Here is a 14,823-nt window from a genome sequence, read left to right as displayed (position 1 = left end):
ATGTGGACTAAAATTTTGACGTCCAATATTTATTTCATTTAACTATAAGCATGATAAAGGGATGGACCGATTGCAAAGAGATATTGTTATATTTGTGTAAAAACGCGGTCAATTGTGAAAGCGGCTTTTGTAATAAGAAATTAAATCTTATTTTGATTTAATTTACGTGTTGTTATTTGTATTTTAAAAGATCGATATTTTATGTAAAAAATGCATTACAATTTTATTTAACTTACATATACTTACATTAGGTCAAAATAAAACGTTTACCTAAAATCTTATTAATTTGTGAATCATTTCGATAAATTAAAATTATTTCAATGATTAAATTGTTATTGTAATACTGTGCATTTTTTATATTGTTGATTTTATTAATTTAATTATTATCATTGTTAGTTGTTGATTGTTGTAAGACTCTAAGAATTGTGGAGTAGTTATGAGTTTTAATTGTTAAGAGTTGTTTTGAGTAGATGTCAAATTGACTTATTAGATGGATGTATATAAAGTCATTTCTTAAAAAGTAAACTTCATAAGTTTATTTATTAAGAACTTAAAGATAGAAGGAGTCTAGAGAGAAAAACTCTAGAATTGATGAGATTTTTTTTTCTCCTACTGACTTCTTTGAGAATGTAGATCCTTCCTCAAAGTGTGGTTTAGTTGTTGTATTAAGATCCAAGGTGTTAGAGAACTAAGAATTGAGTTGTGGCCAATCATATGTGGAGTTGCCTCGGAGAATTTTATTCTTCCTTTCTACCTCCATTCTTGTTGATTCAAAGGTAAAGGGAACATGCAACTTGTTGATTTTGTGTTGTTCTTGTTGAATTCTACTTGAATCATTCTTGAATTGTTGAACTATGTTATTGATTTGAGTTAAGATTGGGGTTTTGTTGTTCTAGAAGCATATTGAGGTGAATGTGATGATTCTACTTAATTGTTGGTTGAATGTTGTGTTTTTGGTTGGAATTAAGTTATTTATGATGAGTAGATGTAGTTTTTGTCACTGCATGTTGGTATCTTATAATTTTTAGGTGAAGGGAACCAAATTAGTGATTCTACCAAGTGCAAAAATCACCATTGTACTAAGTGCAACTTTAAAACATCGTGCATGATATAGGTTAGAGGCTCTATGTCTCATTGACATCGAGCACGATATTGTTAGTGTTAGGCGTAAATTAGATGAGAGTTTTGACTTGGTCACGTTTGACGTGAGTTAAGGGGCACCAAACTTGATCAAGACATAAGTTCTTTGCTTGGATGACATCGAACGTTAATGTTGTGATGCTGGGTGTGAATTAGGTAGAGGCTTTCTACTTGAAATGAGGTTGGGCATAGGTTTTGCTACTCTAGGCGAGACTGACATAAGAGTCTCTACCTAACCTACACTAGATGCAAGTTGAGTGGTATTGGACATGAGCGAGTCAGAGGCTCTTTGCCTCAATGATGTTGGGTGCGGGAAAAATGGTGTCAGGCGTGAGTTGCTAAATGAAAATGTGTTGTTTATTTGGCTAAGTATTGCACATTGTGTATAAGTGGAAAACTCACATGTTATATGTTGTTGTATGACTTTAATTCCTTGTATATTGATCTAGGATGATGCATGTGAATTTTTAAGTTGTAAGTTGAATGAAAGTTGAGTTGTATGTTGTGGAGTGTTAAGGTGACTGTGTTGAGAATGCTAAATGCATCTAATTAAGTTATGTTGATTGACTTAGAATTAATGGAGAGGTATTATTTTAAAAGTTAAATACCATATTGTGAGGGTATGATGTTGTGGTACTCTACTACGAGTTTAATTGTTGAAAATCTTTTTTGAGAAGTTGATTCTTGAAGTGAAATGTTAAGTCTCTTCTACAACCATAGTTGATGTCATATGGGGTCGAGTCAAGGTATATGTATATAAAGCGACCAATGTAGGTCTGTATGAGGGCAAAGTTGAGTCATACATATGTATAAAGTAATCAAACTGAGTAAGGTTCAAAAAAATTCCTAACTAAGTACCGAAAGGGACGTAACATTTGGAGGGTAGTCAACGGACTAATCCCATTTAGACTTAGTTATGCATGTTAGGATCATGGTAGACTCATACTTAAGTTGTCTTACGTTGATAGAAATACTAAATTTTTCTAATTTAAGTGGCAAAATCCAATAAATCATGTGTTAAGGATTTTCATTCAAATTTGTTGTTGATCTAGTAAGTTCAAAAAAGATTGTGTTATTAAGTTGGTTCAGTAGGGTCAAATCATTTAAATTACTCATTTGTGTTATAAGAAATCTTTTAATTAAAATGTGTGATGTCAAATTGTATTATTATGTTGATGAGTTATGGAGTTGGTATGTATTGATATATAAAAATATTATTGTCTAAATTATTGTGTTATAAACTATATTATTGATTAACTGTTGCATTAAATAGTTGTAACTTTCACAAATGAAATTAATATGTTTTATGTTATATTATAAGTTAACATTTTAGTTGATAAGTTGAGGTTGATAGCATAATGATTTTTGCTTCTGAGCTTGTTATGAAGTTTTTGGTAAACTTACTCTTGTATATCCATTCATATTCTAAAACTTTAAACCAATTCAAACTAAATTGCGCATTACATTTATATCGATCTTTTTTACAGTCATAAAGTCTCGGTCTTTAATTTTTGATTTTATGACTTTTTGATGGCATATGGCTACCTGCGTATTAATAATTCATATTTTACTTTTTTTACAAGAGATTTATAATAATGTTAATAATAATAATAATAATAACAATAATAATAATAATAATAATAATATTGTTGTTGTTTATCTTTATGCAGATGTTAATCTCAAGGTTTGATGATGACTAAATTAGTTTTTAGATTTTATATTGCGTTATTTATTTATTAGTAGTTAAGTTAAAAAATAGTTTTAAAATTATATAAAATAAATTAAAATCCAATAAAGCATAGTTAATACGAACCAAAATGTCAGAGTTATAGAGTAATAGATAGTGATAAATGTTGTCATACAATTAATCTATATGTATTTATTTAAGTATAAAATGATGTACTTAACAGAAGTTTTTTAGTTCTCTTCCGAAAAATTAGAGAATAAAATATACTAATCTATACCGGTAATTCTGAAGAAAAATAAATTATCAAATTAAATCAAATTAGGGTACAGTACGTTGTGCAGAGTAGGTGTATCTTTGGATTGCATGTTGTTACTGTCCCTTTTCCACTGAAGTCCCACATCGTCTGCAACTAATACAATATTAGTGCTTATAATTAGTTGTGCCACCGATGATGTTGTCCCTTCGGGGACATCCGATAAAATTGGAACGATACAGAGAAGATTAGCATGGCCCCTGCGCAAGGATGACACGCACAAATCGAGAAATGGTCCAAATTTTTTTTTCAATTTCTCCCTTTGAATTTTCTTCCTATTATTTTTATAAGTTTCGTTTTCATGTTTCTTTTGTAGTTCCGGTTCAGTTGAGAGCTTGTTTCAAACGAGTGTATGGCCAGATTTTCAAGCTTGGTTGTGAAGTGAGCGCACCTTTTCCGCATTGTGAATAATGTTTCGCTTCTTGTTCCTACCATTTTGGTGACACAGGGCTATATATATATTTCAAAAGGTCCAAATAAAATTTGCTTAAGAGAGTAGAGGTGTTCATAATGGAGCCACTAAAACGGTGAAACCCCACTAAACCAAGCTTCTTACAATTTATATGCAATTTCATGATTTCTCTAAAGCAAAACAAAAGCGTAAAACACAGACAAAATTTATGGCTACCTACCTTTTTTCTTTTTTTTTTAATATTCCCTGCATCAATCAATTGTCACCATTTCCTGTAGGTATTTTTAAGGTAGAACAAGTAGGATAGGTGTGGTGCAAGCACGGTTTCATTCATTGGATCATCACAATGAGAAGAAAAGTTTGAGTATCTTATCATTTTGAGTTGAAACTTATACATTCTCAAAGCATTCTGTCTTTTTTCTACTTTTGATGCTTAGTAAGTCCAGTTTAGTCTCAGTTTGATCTGTAAAATGATGCATATGTATCAGTGATGCAAAAGTAAAATATATATATATATATATATATATATATATATATATATATATATATATATATATACATCTAGTTTAGCTCTGTATTTCTGTGGGGTCAAAAAGTATGGCCTTTTGTGATGTATAGTGTCCTTAATACAAAGAGAATAAGTTGACGTTAAGAAGCTTCGAAATAAGGAAGTAAAGTTTTACCATATTACAAAGGTTTATGTGATCAAATATTATGAGATAATTGAACTATTTAGCTATGTTTATGTCTCTTTTATACTATATACTATTTTACTGCGGGCAAGGATTGTCCACTCATTACAAGATTTGGAAAAATCTTCATTTACCATCATTTGATAATTGATTGCAGCAGAAAAGAAGAGAATAACCCACTGATTGCAAAATAAAAGAATCTTGATATAGGTTTTGACTATTAATTAAATATTCGGAAACAATTATTTTCGAAGAAAATAATTTTCCAATTTTCAAAAACGTTTTATAAAACTGTCAAAAAGTAAACATTTTTTTTTTCAATCTAAGCTAAACCAAAATATACACTAAATTAATGCGTTGTTCTATTTGTATCCCATAATCACAAATCAAACCCAATGTTAAAATATTAAACAATGATACATGGAGATCTTTATCTTACAAACACCTATTTAATATCTTTTATTTTATTTTTCTCTTTTCTGATCATATTATATTACCCATCATATTTACACACCTCTACCTCTTCCTGTCTCTCAAGTATCCAATAACTTCAAGTTGTACACTGATTTTTTTCCCTAAAATGCTACCTCATCATGACTAGTTCAACAAAATAATAGTTTATGCCCGTGTGTAAGAATCTCTCGTAGTGTTAGTGATCTTAATTTTAAATATAGAAGGTCATACCCATTACATTATTAACAATAGAAGAATACCCTTACACGTCCCTTAAAGCTAGCATTGGGACATCCCAGTTAAATAAATAACCATTAAAAAACCGTCCATTATTGAGTTTACATAAGCTTAAGCTTCCCACAAGAATGAACTACATAAGCGACTCCAATTATTAAATTGCAAATGATTGCTATATATTCGGTCCTTAAATTCGTGAGTGTCAGACTTATTTCATCTCTTGAATATAATAAAGTAGAAGAGAAAAGTCTCCAAGTTGGAATGGGTATCTGCATATCCTCTGAATCTTCAGCGATTCATGAAGCGCCTGAAGAAGCTCGTGATGAAAACGTGATAGTGTTTAAAGCAAGCAAGGTTCTAAGCGAGACTCGGGGACTTTGCTCTGCTTACTCTAAACAAGGTAGCAAAGGACTTAACCAAGATGCTGCTACTATTTCTCAGGTATGTATGTTTGTTAATACTTAATTGTTATGTTCAAATACCCTCAACTAAATTGTATAGCTATATATACTTACTATGAAGCGTATAAAAATTATTGTAATAAGGGTTATGGGAAGGAAAAGGCAGCATTTTGCGGCGTTTTCGATGGCCATGGAAGGAACGGTCACTTAGTGAGCACAATAGTAAACAGCCGTTTGTCTTCACTCATACTGAACCAAAAGAACGTGCATGGAAAGATTGACACGATGGAAAAGGGTGATGATAAAAACATCCTTAACCATGTGGACACGGTTGAAGAAGATTCGTCTCCAAATAAGAATTTTCAGGAATGGAAAGAAGCTATTATTGGCGCTTTCAGGGTGATGGACAAGGAGTTGAAGCTGCAAGAGAATCTAGATTGCTCTTGTAGTGGAACTACTGCTGTAGTTGTCATAAGAGAGGTAAACCAACCGTGAAACTGTTTATATTTTGTCCCTCAGATTTTGCTATTTGTTTCATGGAAGCATAATAAGTAATAACCTTAAGGATAAATTAACAGGGTGAAGATCTTGTCATAGCTAACCTTGGTGATTCAAGAGCAGTCTTGGGCACAATCTGTGACGGTGAAATCATACCCGTTCAATTGACCACAGATATGAAACCTGGATTACCTCGTAAGCCTATTCTAATGACTACTTGGATGTAGCTTTTTAATTTCCATATATCGCCAAGTGATATATATTTTGAAATGCAGGCGAAGCGGATCGAATAAGAAGTTGCAATGGCCGTGTATTTGCACTAAAGGAAGAACCACACATCCAGCGAGTGTGGTTACCTAATGAGAACTCCCCAGGTTTAGCCATGTCTCGAGCTTTTGGAGATTTTATGCTCAAAGACCACGGTATCATTGCCATCCCAGATATTTCGTTTCTCACTCTAACATCCAAGGACCAGTTTATTGTACTTGCAAGTGATGGGGTATGTTTTATTTGTTTAAGTTAAGATAGTTTTATTTTGCATCTTAAGATTTATTTGCTTATTGACTTTTTTCTTTTCCTGCTTTAATTTAGGTATGGGATGTATTAAGCAATAAGGAGGTTTCCTCAATCGTGTGGGAGGTAAACAGTGAAAGGGAAGCAGCAAGGGCAGTAGTGGAAGCAGCAACCGCAGCATGGAAACACAAGTATCCTTCTTCTAAGGTTGATGACTGCACTGTGGTTTGTCTCTTCTTCCAGAAGAAACAACAGCTCTTATCCGTGAAAAGTGGAAATCCCTGATAAGGCCCTTTTTTTTTTCTTGGGAACAAAGTTATTATGTCTGGGTACATCACTTGACAGATGTATGTTAGTTGGGAAGTTAAATGACGGATCAAGTTAAAGAATGCTGATATGAGGTTCTATTGGTTTGCTCTGGTTTCTCTCTTCCACTTTATAAATATCCATGTATTTCTCGTATGTCGTATCATATCATTTAATGCAGAGTTATTTCCACACAACTCTCTTTTTCAGATTTATTGTGACACCAAGTCAATGTCACATGTATTTTCTGATAATTATTAACAAGGCTTTTTTATGTTATATTGTAATCTCAGTAGATGGATTACTTTTGTACAAGTTCATACAGAATTTTAAAAGGAGAAATATAAAAAGGCGATGTAATAGAGAAAAATTAAAATAAATATTATAAAAGATTACTATACAAACAATGCAGCTCATCACTAATATAAGCCATCTGATTATATACGTAAAATATGTTACGATTGTATGGAAAATATTAATCTCAAACTCTGCTTAGTCAGAAAATTCTGGACGGTAGGGGTTCAGTTAGTAATAGATATCCATATGGCATAAGTTCAGCGATTCATAGTAACACTAATTACAATTTTTCTTTTAACCGTGACATACACTAATTTCTTGCCAATGGTATCAATTTAAAATAATTATTTATTTTTTTATATATGAACCAATTTATATAACCTCATTGATTATTTTTTGATTTAAATATTTTTAATTAAAATGTTTTCTTAATTTGATTAAATATATTAATTATAAACTCTTTAAAAGTATGCACTCTTAACATAATAGAAAAAAATAATGAATACTAATTAAAAGAGAAAAATAGTATAAAGTATGTATTCTAATCATATAGATAATACATTTATTATCAACTAAATTAAATAATTTTTAATTTTAAATTAGATAAATGGATCTTAAATATAATAAGAATTACTTTTTTTAATATTACTGATTTATATAAATACAAACTGCTATTAAGGAAGCACGCACTAACTAGCCAAATACTAGCGACAACATTACCCAATCGGAATCACAACACATCCACCAGTAAATATCCTTTTTCTTTCTTTCCATTTTTAGGTTCTTGTTTTTTATTTTTGTCCTCATAACTACATTAGAAAGCAGAAAGGCAAATTAAATCAAGACCTCTTTCAAACAAAAATGCCAGATTTCCTTCAGCAATAAAAAATCAAAATGAAACAAAGCTCCAACCGAGATCTCGTTTCACAAAAGCGAAAAAATAAAAACGAGAAGTACGGGGAGAACGAAATGGAAAAGAAGGGGAATGTGGTATATCGGTAAACCTCCATCCAAGAGGGAAGAAAAACTTGTCAAGTGATAAGGCCACTTTACTTCCAGAGTCAGGTTGCTTCATTGTTTGGATTATGTCCAAGCAGATCGTCATCATATGATACCGGTACCCTTAACCTATCATGAACAGAGACAGGTTTTTCTTCAGAAGTTGCTGGTTCATGTTGATTTGGAATTTGGGATGCAAGAATACCACTGTCCGAAACATTGTCTTTATCCCTGCCAGAAAATGAAAAGGGCACTCCTTGAAAAGAATCCTCTTTCTTCAGCACAGGTCGTTGCTTCACATTAGGCTGCCTGAATTGTTTCTGCATTATGATAAACATGATGCACAATGGCCAAAAAAAAAAAAAAAAACTAGTTATTACAAAACAATGAACAGTTTGAAGAGTGTTGGTTCCTCATAATTAATTACAGTTGAAGGACGGGGTTGCTCCAAACAATTCAGTAATGTTGTTAGAGGTTTGAAATAAATATTTAAATGCAAACTAAAAGATATCTCAAGAAAAAATTATCCCCCAAATTGTTTGCATGTTTTTTGAAAAAATCTCAATCACAAATTATCCCAAAATATTCGCCTGCTATCTGAAAATTGTTCGCAAGGCAAAGTTATTCCTGAAATTTGTTGCCACTTAATAGGGTCCTACCGTCCTAGACAGTTGATACAACACCCTAAACACACAAAAAAAAGGTTAAATTACACACCTCAAACTCCCTTGCCTTTTTCATTATCTCTTTGTAGACATTTGGTTCCCTAACTTTTAAGATGCTCCACAATATGCCACCCCCATTCCGGAATCGTCTACCATCAGCAGTTTTCTGGCCTCCACAAACCTGTATTGCATCCACCTGCAACTTTCACACATCATTATACAAGTATACAATGTATCAACTTGACCAGATTAGAATATAACCAAACAAAAGGAACAAATATAGGTCCCTTTTGGTCTGAAATTGAAGTAAAAAAATCTCATTGATACATAATATGCAAATAGTGATTCTATGCAAAGCACAAGGTATATATAATAAAATATAACACCAAAATTATCAGAAACTAATGAAAGAACTTAATTGTAGCAATTGAAAATTTGAAAAGATTAAATTCACTAGGTGACAAAAATTAGCCATAGTAGAGGAACAAAATGTGCGAGCAAACCACAATACAACACCAAAGTCATCAAGTCAAATAGAAAAAGAAGAAACACAGTAACTGATAAAATTATTGGTTATATAATATTGCAAAACTGCAACCAATAAGTTACCAGTCCTAATAATTGATAATGCTACGTTAGTGCGAAAATCCTAGCACGGTAAAGCCAAAGATTTCTGAAGTGTCAAAGGATTTTCCATAAAAAAAAACTAGATGCACAGTTAAATACAACTTTCAGTGTGATTAGCCCACATTTAGGCTTTAGGGTAGACCCAGTTAAACTAAACTTGCTCCATCAAATAGAATATTTTCATAATTTAAGCATATTTAGTACTTGATTGGATACAAGTTTATAAGTGTTTTTAAAAGCTTCTTTATCGGAAATAACTCTTTATTTTCAGTAAAGAAGCTGTCAAAAACTTTTCTAGCTTATATCCAAACCTAAAAAGCACTGACACGCCTAGCAATAGAGGTTTCAATACTGACTGCCGACATGCCATGGACATGTGTCAGGTACAATTTTCCAGTGTCTTATGTTTTTTTTTCCAACTTTGACACGGCTCAGACAAACCTTAAATGGCTGAACACAGTCACCTTTTTTTTACCAATAAATTAAAAATAGAATTGTAATAAATAAATTTCCTATTTCCCTTTTTAAATATATCTTTATTAAAGATATTAGCATGTTTTTAATAAATTTTTTATGTAAAGTGACAAAGTTCTAGTATTGTGGAATTTTCTTTTCAATGATAACGATGCCTCTTAATTACCAAATGATGATCAATTTAGTAATTTTTATAATACACACACCAAATGTCGTATCCCCCATGTCTTATGTTTTACACTTACACTTTAGCCATGTTGAAGTGTCCGTGTCAGTGCCATGTCAAGTGTCAGTGTGGTGCTTCACAGATCCAAACAGGCTCTAAATCTAATATCATAATAGTACCAACAAATCAACAATGGCTCTTAATGTTTATTTGGCGATACAATTTAATTAAACAAAAAGGGAAAATAATGTTAAAATGTTAAAAAACAGAGATCATGTCTAAGAGATCATTGTAATGAACAAGCATGACTAATGGCTGTTTGTCTGTGCTTTACTACTTTATCTTTAAAGAAAAGACGTTTCCATTAATTAAAACACTTCTTTAGTTATTTTGGTGCCTTTATTTTCAGAAGCCAAAAAAATAGCTTCTGAACAAAAGCTCTAAAAGAAATTGCATCATAGAATAAACTTTTTAACCTTAAACTAACAGGCAATTGATAATCATTAGTTTCCCCTTGAAGAGCACAACAATGCACATGCTTAGTAAATTGGCTATGTGGCCAGAAAGAGAAAACATTTTCCATGTATGCACAATTGACAAAATGAAGCAACATATATTGACATCAACCTCCACAACTAGTAAATAATGAAGTGGATCGGCCAGGAACATCAAAGCTCAAGCAGAGGGTTGGAAGGAGCAAACTAGCATCCGGAAAAAAAATCTGTAAGGTTAGGGACAAAATTGCACACATCAGAGAATAACCAGCTCAAGGCTCGTCCAAATCTTGTAGACTTTTAACCCTACAAGTGAGCAAATATCTGCTCCCAAGCATAAGCACATTCCCGTTTACAAAAGGAAAAAAAATGTGCATTCGAATGGGAAATAACAGAGAAGACCATTAAGCCAGTGAGTGAAGCCAAGATTGGGAATATTCAGAAAGCAGCAATAGGACCTTGTTAACCCAACAACATTAGTAAGATTAGAACCAAGGCTGTGGAAACCACCACATGAGGAGTTTAAGTGGCTAGTATAATAAGACAGATAAAGATCATCACAACAGTGCAGCCTTAACTCAGTGATCCCATCAAACTAAAACCATCATAGACAATCAATCTTAGAAACAAAAACTTAAATATAAAGGGGAAAAAAAAGGGAAGAATTCAGGGTTATGAATCAAAGTAAGGAGGACAGAAACAACTTGTAGGAACTGAGACAAGATGCAAGGGCAGCAAATTCCAGTATGGGAAAGCAATCAAAATAAAGGTGTTTGATTTCTCGTCCAGTTCCATTCAGCGTGAATGACATGTGAGAGGTAGATTTCTGTTGAATGTGGTTTGGGAAGTGAGAAAGAGGCAAACCAAAAACACTCTAAATCCTTGGCTTGGCATATCTTGTGGGCAGATAGTATCATACCAGTCATTAAACACTAATATCAAATATCAATATTATTCAAGTCATATGACAGCAATATCATTGGGTTGTTCTTAAATTGTTTTCCAACTTCCAGGTGGCCATGGTATTTCATAGAAAACCTAAAAGAGATACTAACGTACACATAAGCTGGCTTATTAAACCAAAAATGAGTGCATGGCAGGGTTTCAATACCTCTTTGATGAGATCGCTTAATGCAGAGACCCCAAGGCAACCTACAGCAGTGTATACCATGTATGTCTTTTTCTCTTTAAGCCGTCGACAAGTATCTAACACAAATCTGAAAAACACACAATTTGTTACAAGTTTAATCATATGGACAGGAAGGCTGCTAAAAAATTGTTAAAGGTACAAACAGATAAACAACCTAATATCCATATTACATTCATACAGGGTTGAGGATTGTATATACTATATAGTTATGATAACAAATGAACAATAAGCAATGCTGCATTTAATTTTTTGACTGCGCAAAAGGAAAAACAAATACATAACTCTTGAATACTTAATATTAGAATTCCAAATTGTATTCAGTCACAAAGGTAAATGAATTTATCAAGCCTTCAGTAATACTTTTTTGGCGACACCAAATAAAAGACAGATACTTTTCCATGTTAGCTAATAGAACTTGCATGATTTGAATAACTGTGGAATTGCTATTAAAGCAAAAGACAATCATAAAAATAATAAATAATTATGAATCTATCCATCCTTAATTTTGGGATTCCAAATTCTATTGGGTTACAAAGGTAAACAAGTTTATCAAGCCATCAGTAATGCCAATAGGGCTACACCAATAAACTGCTGATACTTTACCATGTTTATTTATATGGTCTGAAAACAATATCTTAGGAACTTAAAATCCATTTGCAAGGTATGAGACTTGGTTCCCTCATTGTAAGTATGGGGTTGTAGTGCAGAGTTTATAGGGCCCTGAACTATCCAACCATAAAGGCTAGATTTTGTGGTGTGGTTCTGCCAGGGTTTTTATCAATTTGTATCAAAACATTCCACCATGTCTCAATTGTAAATAATTCCCTAGACTATCCAACTATAACTGCTAGATTTTGTGGTGTGGTTCTCCCAAGGTTTTTATCAATTTGTATCAAGACCTTCCACCATGTCTCAATTGTAAATAAGGCCCTGGACTATTCAACTATAATGGTTATATTTTGTGGTGTGGTTCTCCCAAGGTTTTTATCTATTTGTATCAAAACCTTCCACTATGTCTCAATTGTAAATGAGCAGCACAGATGATAATACTGGTATTGCAATGTTCACTTGAGACAAGTCAGCAGCTGGTGCATAGCAAGCCTGAGTGGGCTCCAGGGATGTGGAGCGTGGAGAGATGTTAGCATCAAATTGCCAGGTATGAACATAAGTCTCACATTGGAATTACGGGATTCTAATGTGGGATTTATAAGGCTTTTTCAGCTCTCTAACTACAATGACTAGCTTTTCTGAAGTGATTCACCCTAGGTTTTTATCACACATGGAATTGTTATCAAAGCAAAAGACAATCATAAAATCAATAAATAATTATGAACCAAATCATCCTATACAATAAATGTAATGAACCACATAAACTAGTAAAGTAACTTTTATGTACAAGTACATTGTCAACTCTAATCTGAACTGCAGTTCCCAAATTTTGGGGTTTGGTACTTCCTTGGTGAGCACCACACCAAAAGAAGCTCAACCTCTTCCAAATCCATGCCTTTCCCCTTGGCCTTACCATCCAAGGTTATAAAATTTAGATTCAAATAAAGAAATGTCAACCTAATTTTTGAATCATGAATAATAATTTCTACCAAATTGCAAGATTCAGAAACAATGAAAAATAACTACAAATATATAATATAGGTGATTTATAGTGTTAAAGTAATAATTCTAAACTAGAAATAGATAAAGACAGCTTAACCATAAGTCTCATAAAAAAAATTATTGGTTATTAGAGTTTGTGAAGCTTATAATGGAAATGCAACATTGAAATAGCCGCATATTGAACGAATGAGAGACAAATACAGTAATGGAATAATCAAATAGGATAAGTTCAAAAGTGTTCCTTCAACTCCGATTTATTTAATAACTTAAGTTTATATGACTTTTCAATTTCTTTCATGAGAATTGGCAAAAGAAAAGTTAAAAAATAAAAAATAAAAAATAAAAAATAAAAAAATTGCTGAATTGGGTTGATATTACGAAAATACACAAATTCATTTATGTATTGAAAGATACCAAATCATTTGAGAATCATCTTATCATACAAATTAATAGGTAGTCAAATTGTATTGAATAGTAGGATTCGAATAGTGAATCGTATGATTCTAATAATAATTATGTTACCATCACTGATGCTATATATATATAACACGCACACAACGTTGAAACAAAATGAGACAAAAATCTTGGACAAAGTGTGAGCAAAACAACTGAAAAAATGGAAGGCTGAAGGGATTGGAACTGGATGTTATTATTGTTGCTGAGCTGGTGATTTGGTCTTGGACGTCATGCAAAGAGCTTTGAAATTGGATGAGATATATTGAAACATTGTCTTTTTGGTGTCATTTATATGGATGACATTTGTGAATAAGGGATTCTTAGCTCGACTAATAAATTTTGTGACATTCTACTACACCTCAAAAGTTAGGGGATAAAACACGCATAGACTAACTAAAGTTTAAGCACGTAAATCATATTTAGCCAACATGAAAATTCCTTTCAAAACTCAAATTGAGCAGAATGTTAAACCTGTCTATGTCCATGGCGTTAGATACCGAACCCTTCCTCTTCTTCTTATTCTTCTTCTTGTTAGCTCTACGCTTGCGGTTTTTACTCTGAGGTTCTTGATTTGCTTCATTGATATCTCCAGCACTGCTTTGTTCCAAATCATTTTGGGTTTCAGGCTCCACTAACTCTCCTTCTTCAACATCAACCATGTCAACGTCGTCATCCAAATCATCTAAGTTGTCCCCCTCGAATATGGCATCCAGAATGGTATCCCCGTCCTCCATCACAAACAGTTAACCTGCATTCAAAAGCATTATCAATAAATAGTTGGAACGCAATAAACCCAGGGTATACACATAAGAACACTATCACAGGCACGAAACTATACAAATGACAAAAGAGACGGGAGTGAAACTGAGACTGTATATTGGCTTAGTATCGGAGGAAAAAAAAAATACAAACGTTCGCGTCCAATTCCATCAAACGGAGAAAAACAGTTGCCATCCAAACCCTAACGGTGTATGCATTTGTTTCTAAAAGAGCGATTTAGAAAAGCGGAAAGGGTGAATACAGAACAGAACGAAAAAATGAAATTGAAAGGATTGGAGGTTAGGTTACCTTGGAGTGCAGTGTAGAGGAAGGGTTGAGTGAAAATGAATACCAGAAGAACGATTGGCACTCTTGTCTTGGATGCGAGCGCAAACGGAGTAGGCAAGTGCAGCAAGTCGAGTACTACTCTGTAGAATCATAAGAATCAGAGTTTTCTCTCGATTGTGATGCCC

At 32.8% G+C, this 14,823-nt stretch overlaps 2 protein-coding genes and 1 non-coding gene across 3 annotated transcripts; 2 read left to right on the top strand and 1 right to left on the bottom strand.

Annotated features, from left to right (window-relative positions):
* The first annotated feature begins 3,283 nt into the window (after nt 1-3,283).
* Nucleotides 3,284-3,386, top strand: LOC114915878 (U6 spliceosomal RNA). Its single transcript, XR_003804067.1, has one exon. It is a non-coding gene; the product is annotated as a U6 spliceosomal RNA (small nuclear RNA).
* A 1,716-nt stretch (nt 3,387-5,102) lies between these two features.
* Nucleotides 5,103-6,939, top strand: LOC109796314 (Protein phosphatase 2C family protein). The gene is made up of 5 exons (XM_020355998.3): nt 5,103-5,375; nt 5,480-5,815; nt 5,914-6,028; nt 6,109-6,332; nt 6,425-6,939. The coding sequence occupies exons 1-5, from the start codon at nt 5,196-5,198 to the stop codon at nt 6,629-6,631; spliced, it is 1,062 nt and encodes a 353-aa protein (XP_020211587.1). The 5' UTR covers nt 5,103-5,195; the 3' UTR covers nt 6,632-6,939.
* An 859-nt stretch (nt 6,940-7,798) lies between these two features.
* LOC109797215 (phosphorylated adapter RNA export-like protein) lies at nt 7,799-14,823 on the bottom strand. The gene is made up of 5 exons (XM_020357172.2): nt 14,660-14,823; nt 14,063-14,339; nt 11,486-11,591; nt 8,666-8,809; nt 7,799-8,268 (listed from the first exon to the last, which is right to left on the bottom strand). Exons 2-5 carry the CDS (start codon nt 14,323-14,325, stop codon nt 8,011-8,013), a joined length of 771 nt encoding a protein of 256 aa, XP_020212761.1. The 5' UTR covers nt 14,326-14,339; nt 14,660-14,823; the 3' UTR covers nt 7,799-8,010.

The sequence above is a fragment of the Cajanus cajan genome, chromosome 6, assembly GCF_000230855.2.
Source record: "Cajanus cajan strain Asha chromosome 6, NIPB_CcT2T_4, whole genome shotgun sequence".
NCBI classification, from domain to species: domain Eukaryota; kingdom Viridiplantae; phylum Streptophyta; class Magnoliopsida; order Fabales; family Fabaceae; genus Cajanus; species Cajanus cajan.
Note: the sequence above shows the minus strand (reverse complement) of the source record. Positions and strands in the feature narration are given on the sequence as shown.

Bases quoted from the DNA above. Each gene is read 5' to 3' on its own strand.
- LOC109796314 (XM_020355998.3), top strand. From the start codon at position 5,196: ATGGGTATCTGCATATCCTCTGAATCTTCAGCGATTCATGAAGCGCCT. The intron at 6,029-6,108 runs GTAAGCCTATTC...TTTGAAATGCAG, and splicing joins TATGAAACCTGGATTACCTC to GCGAAGCGGATCGAATAAGA. The intron at 6,333-6,424 runs GTATGTTTTATT...GCTTTAATTTAG, and splicing joins TTGTACTTGCAAGTGATGGG to GTATGGGATGTATTAAGCAA.
- LOC109797215 (XM_020357172.2), bottom strand. From the start codon at position 14,325: ATGGAGGACGGGGATACCATTCTGGATGCCATATTCGAGGGGGACAAC. The intron at 11,592-14,062 runs GTTTAACATTCT...TGTGTTTTTCAG, and splicing joins AACGCCATGGACATAGACAG to ATTTGTGTTAGATACTTGTC. The intron at 8,810-11,485 runs GTATTGAAACCC...TGAAAGTTGCAG, and splicing joins TAAGCGATCTCATCAAAGAG to GTGGATGCAATACAGGTTTG.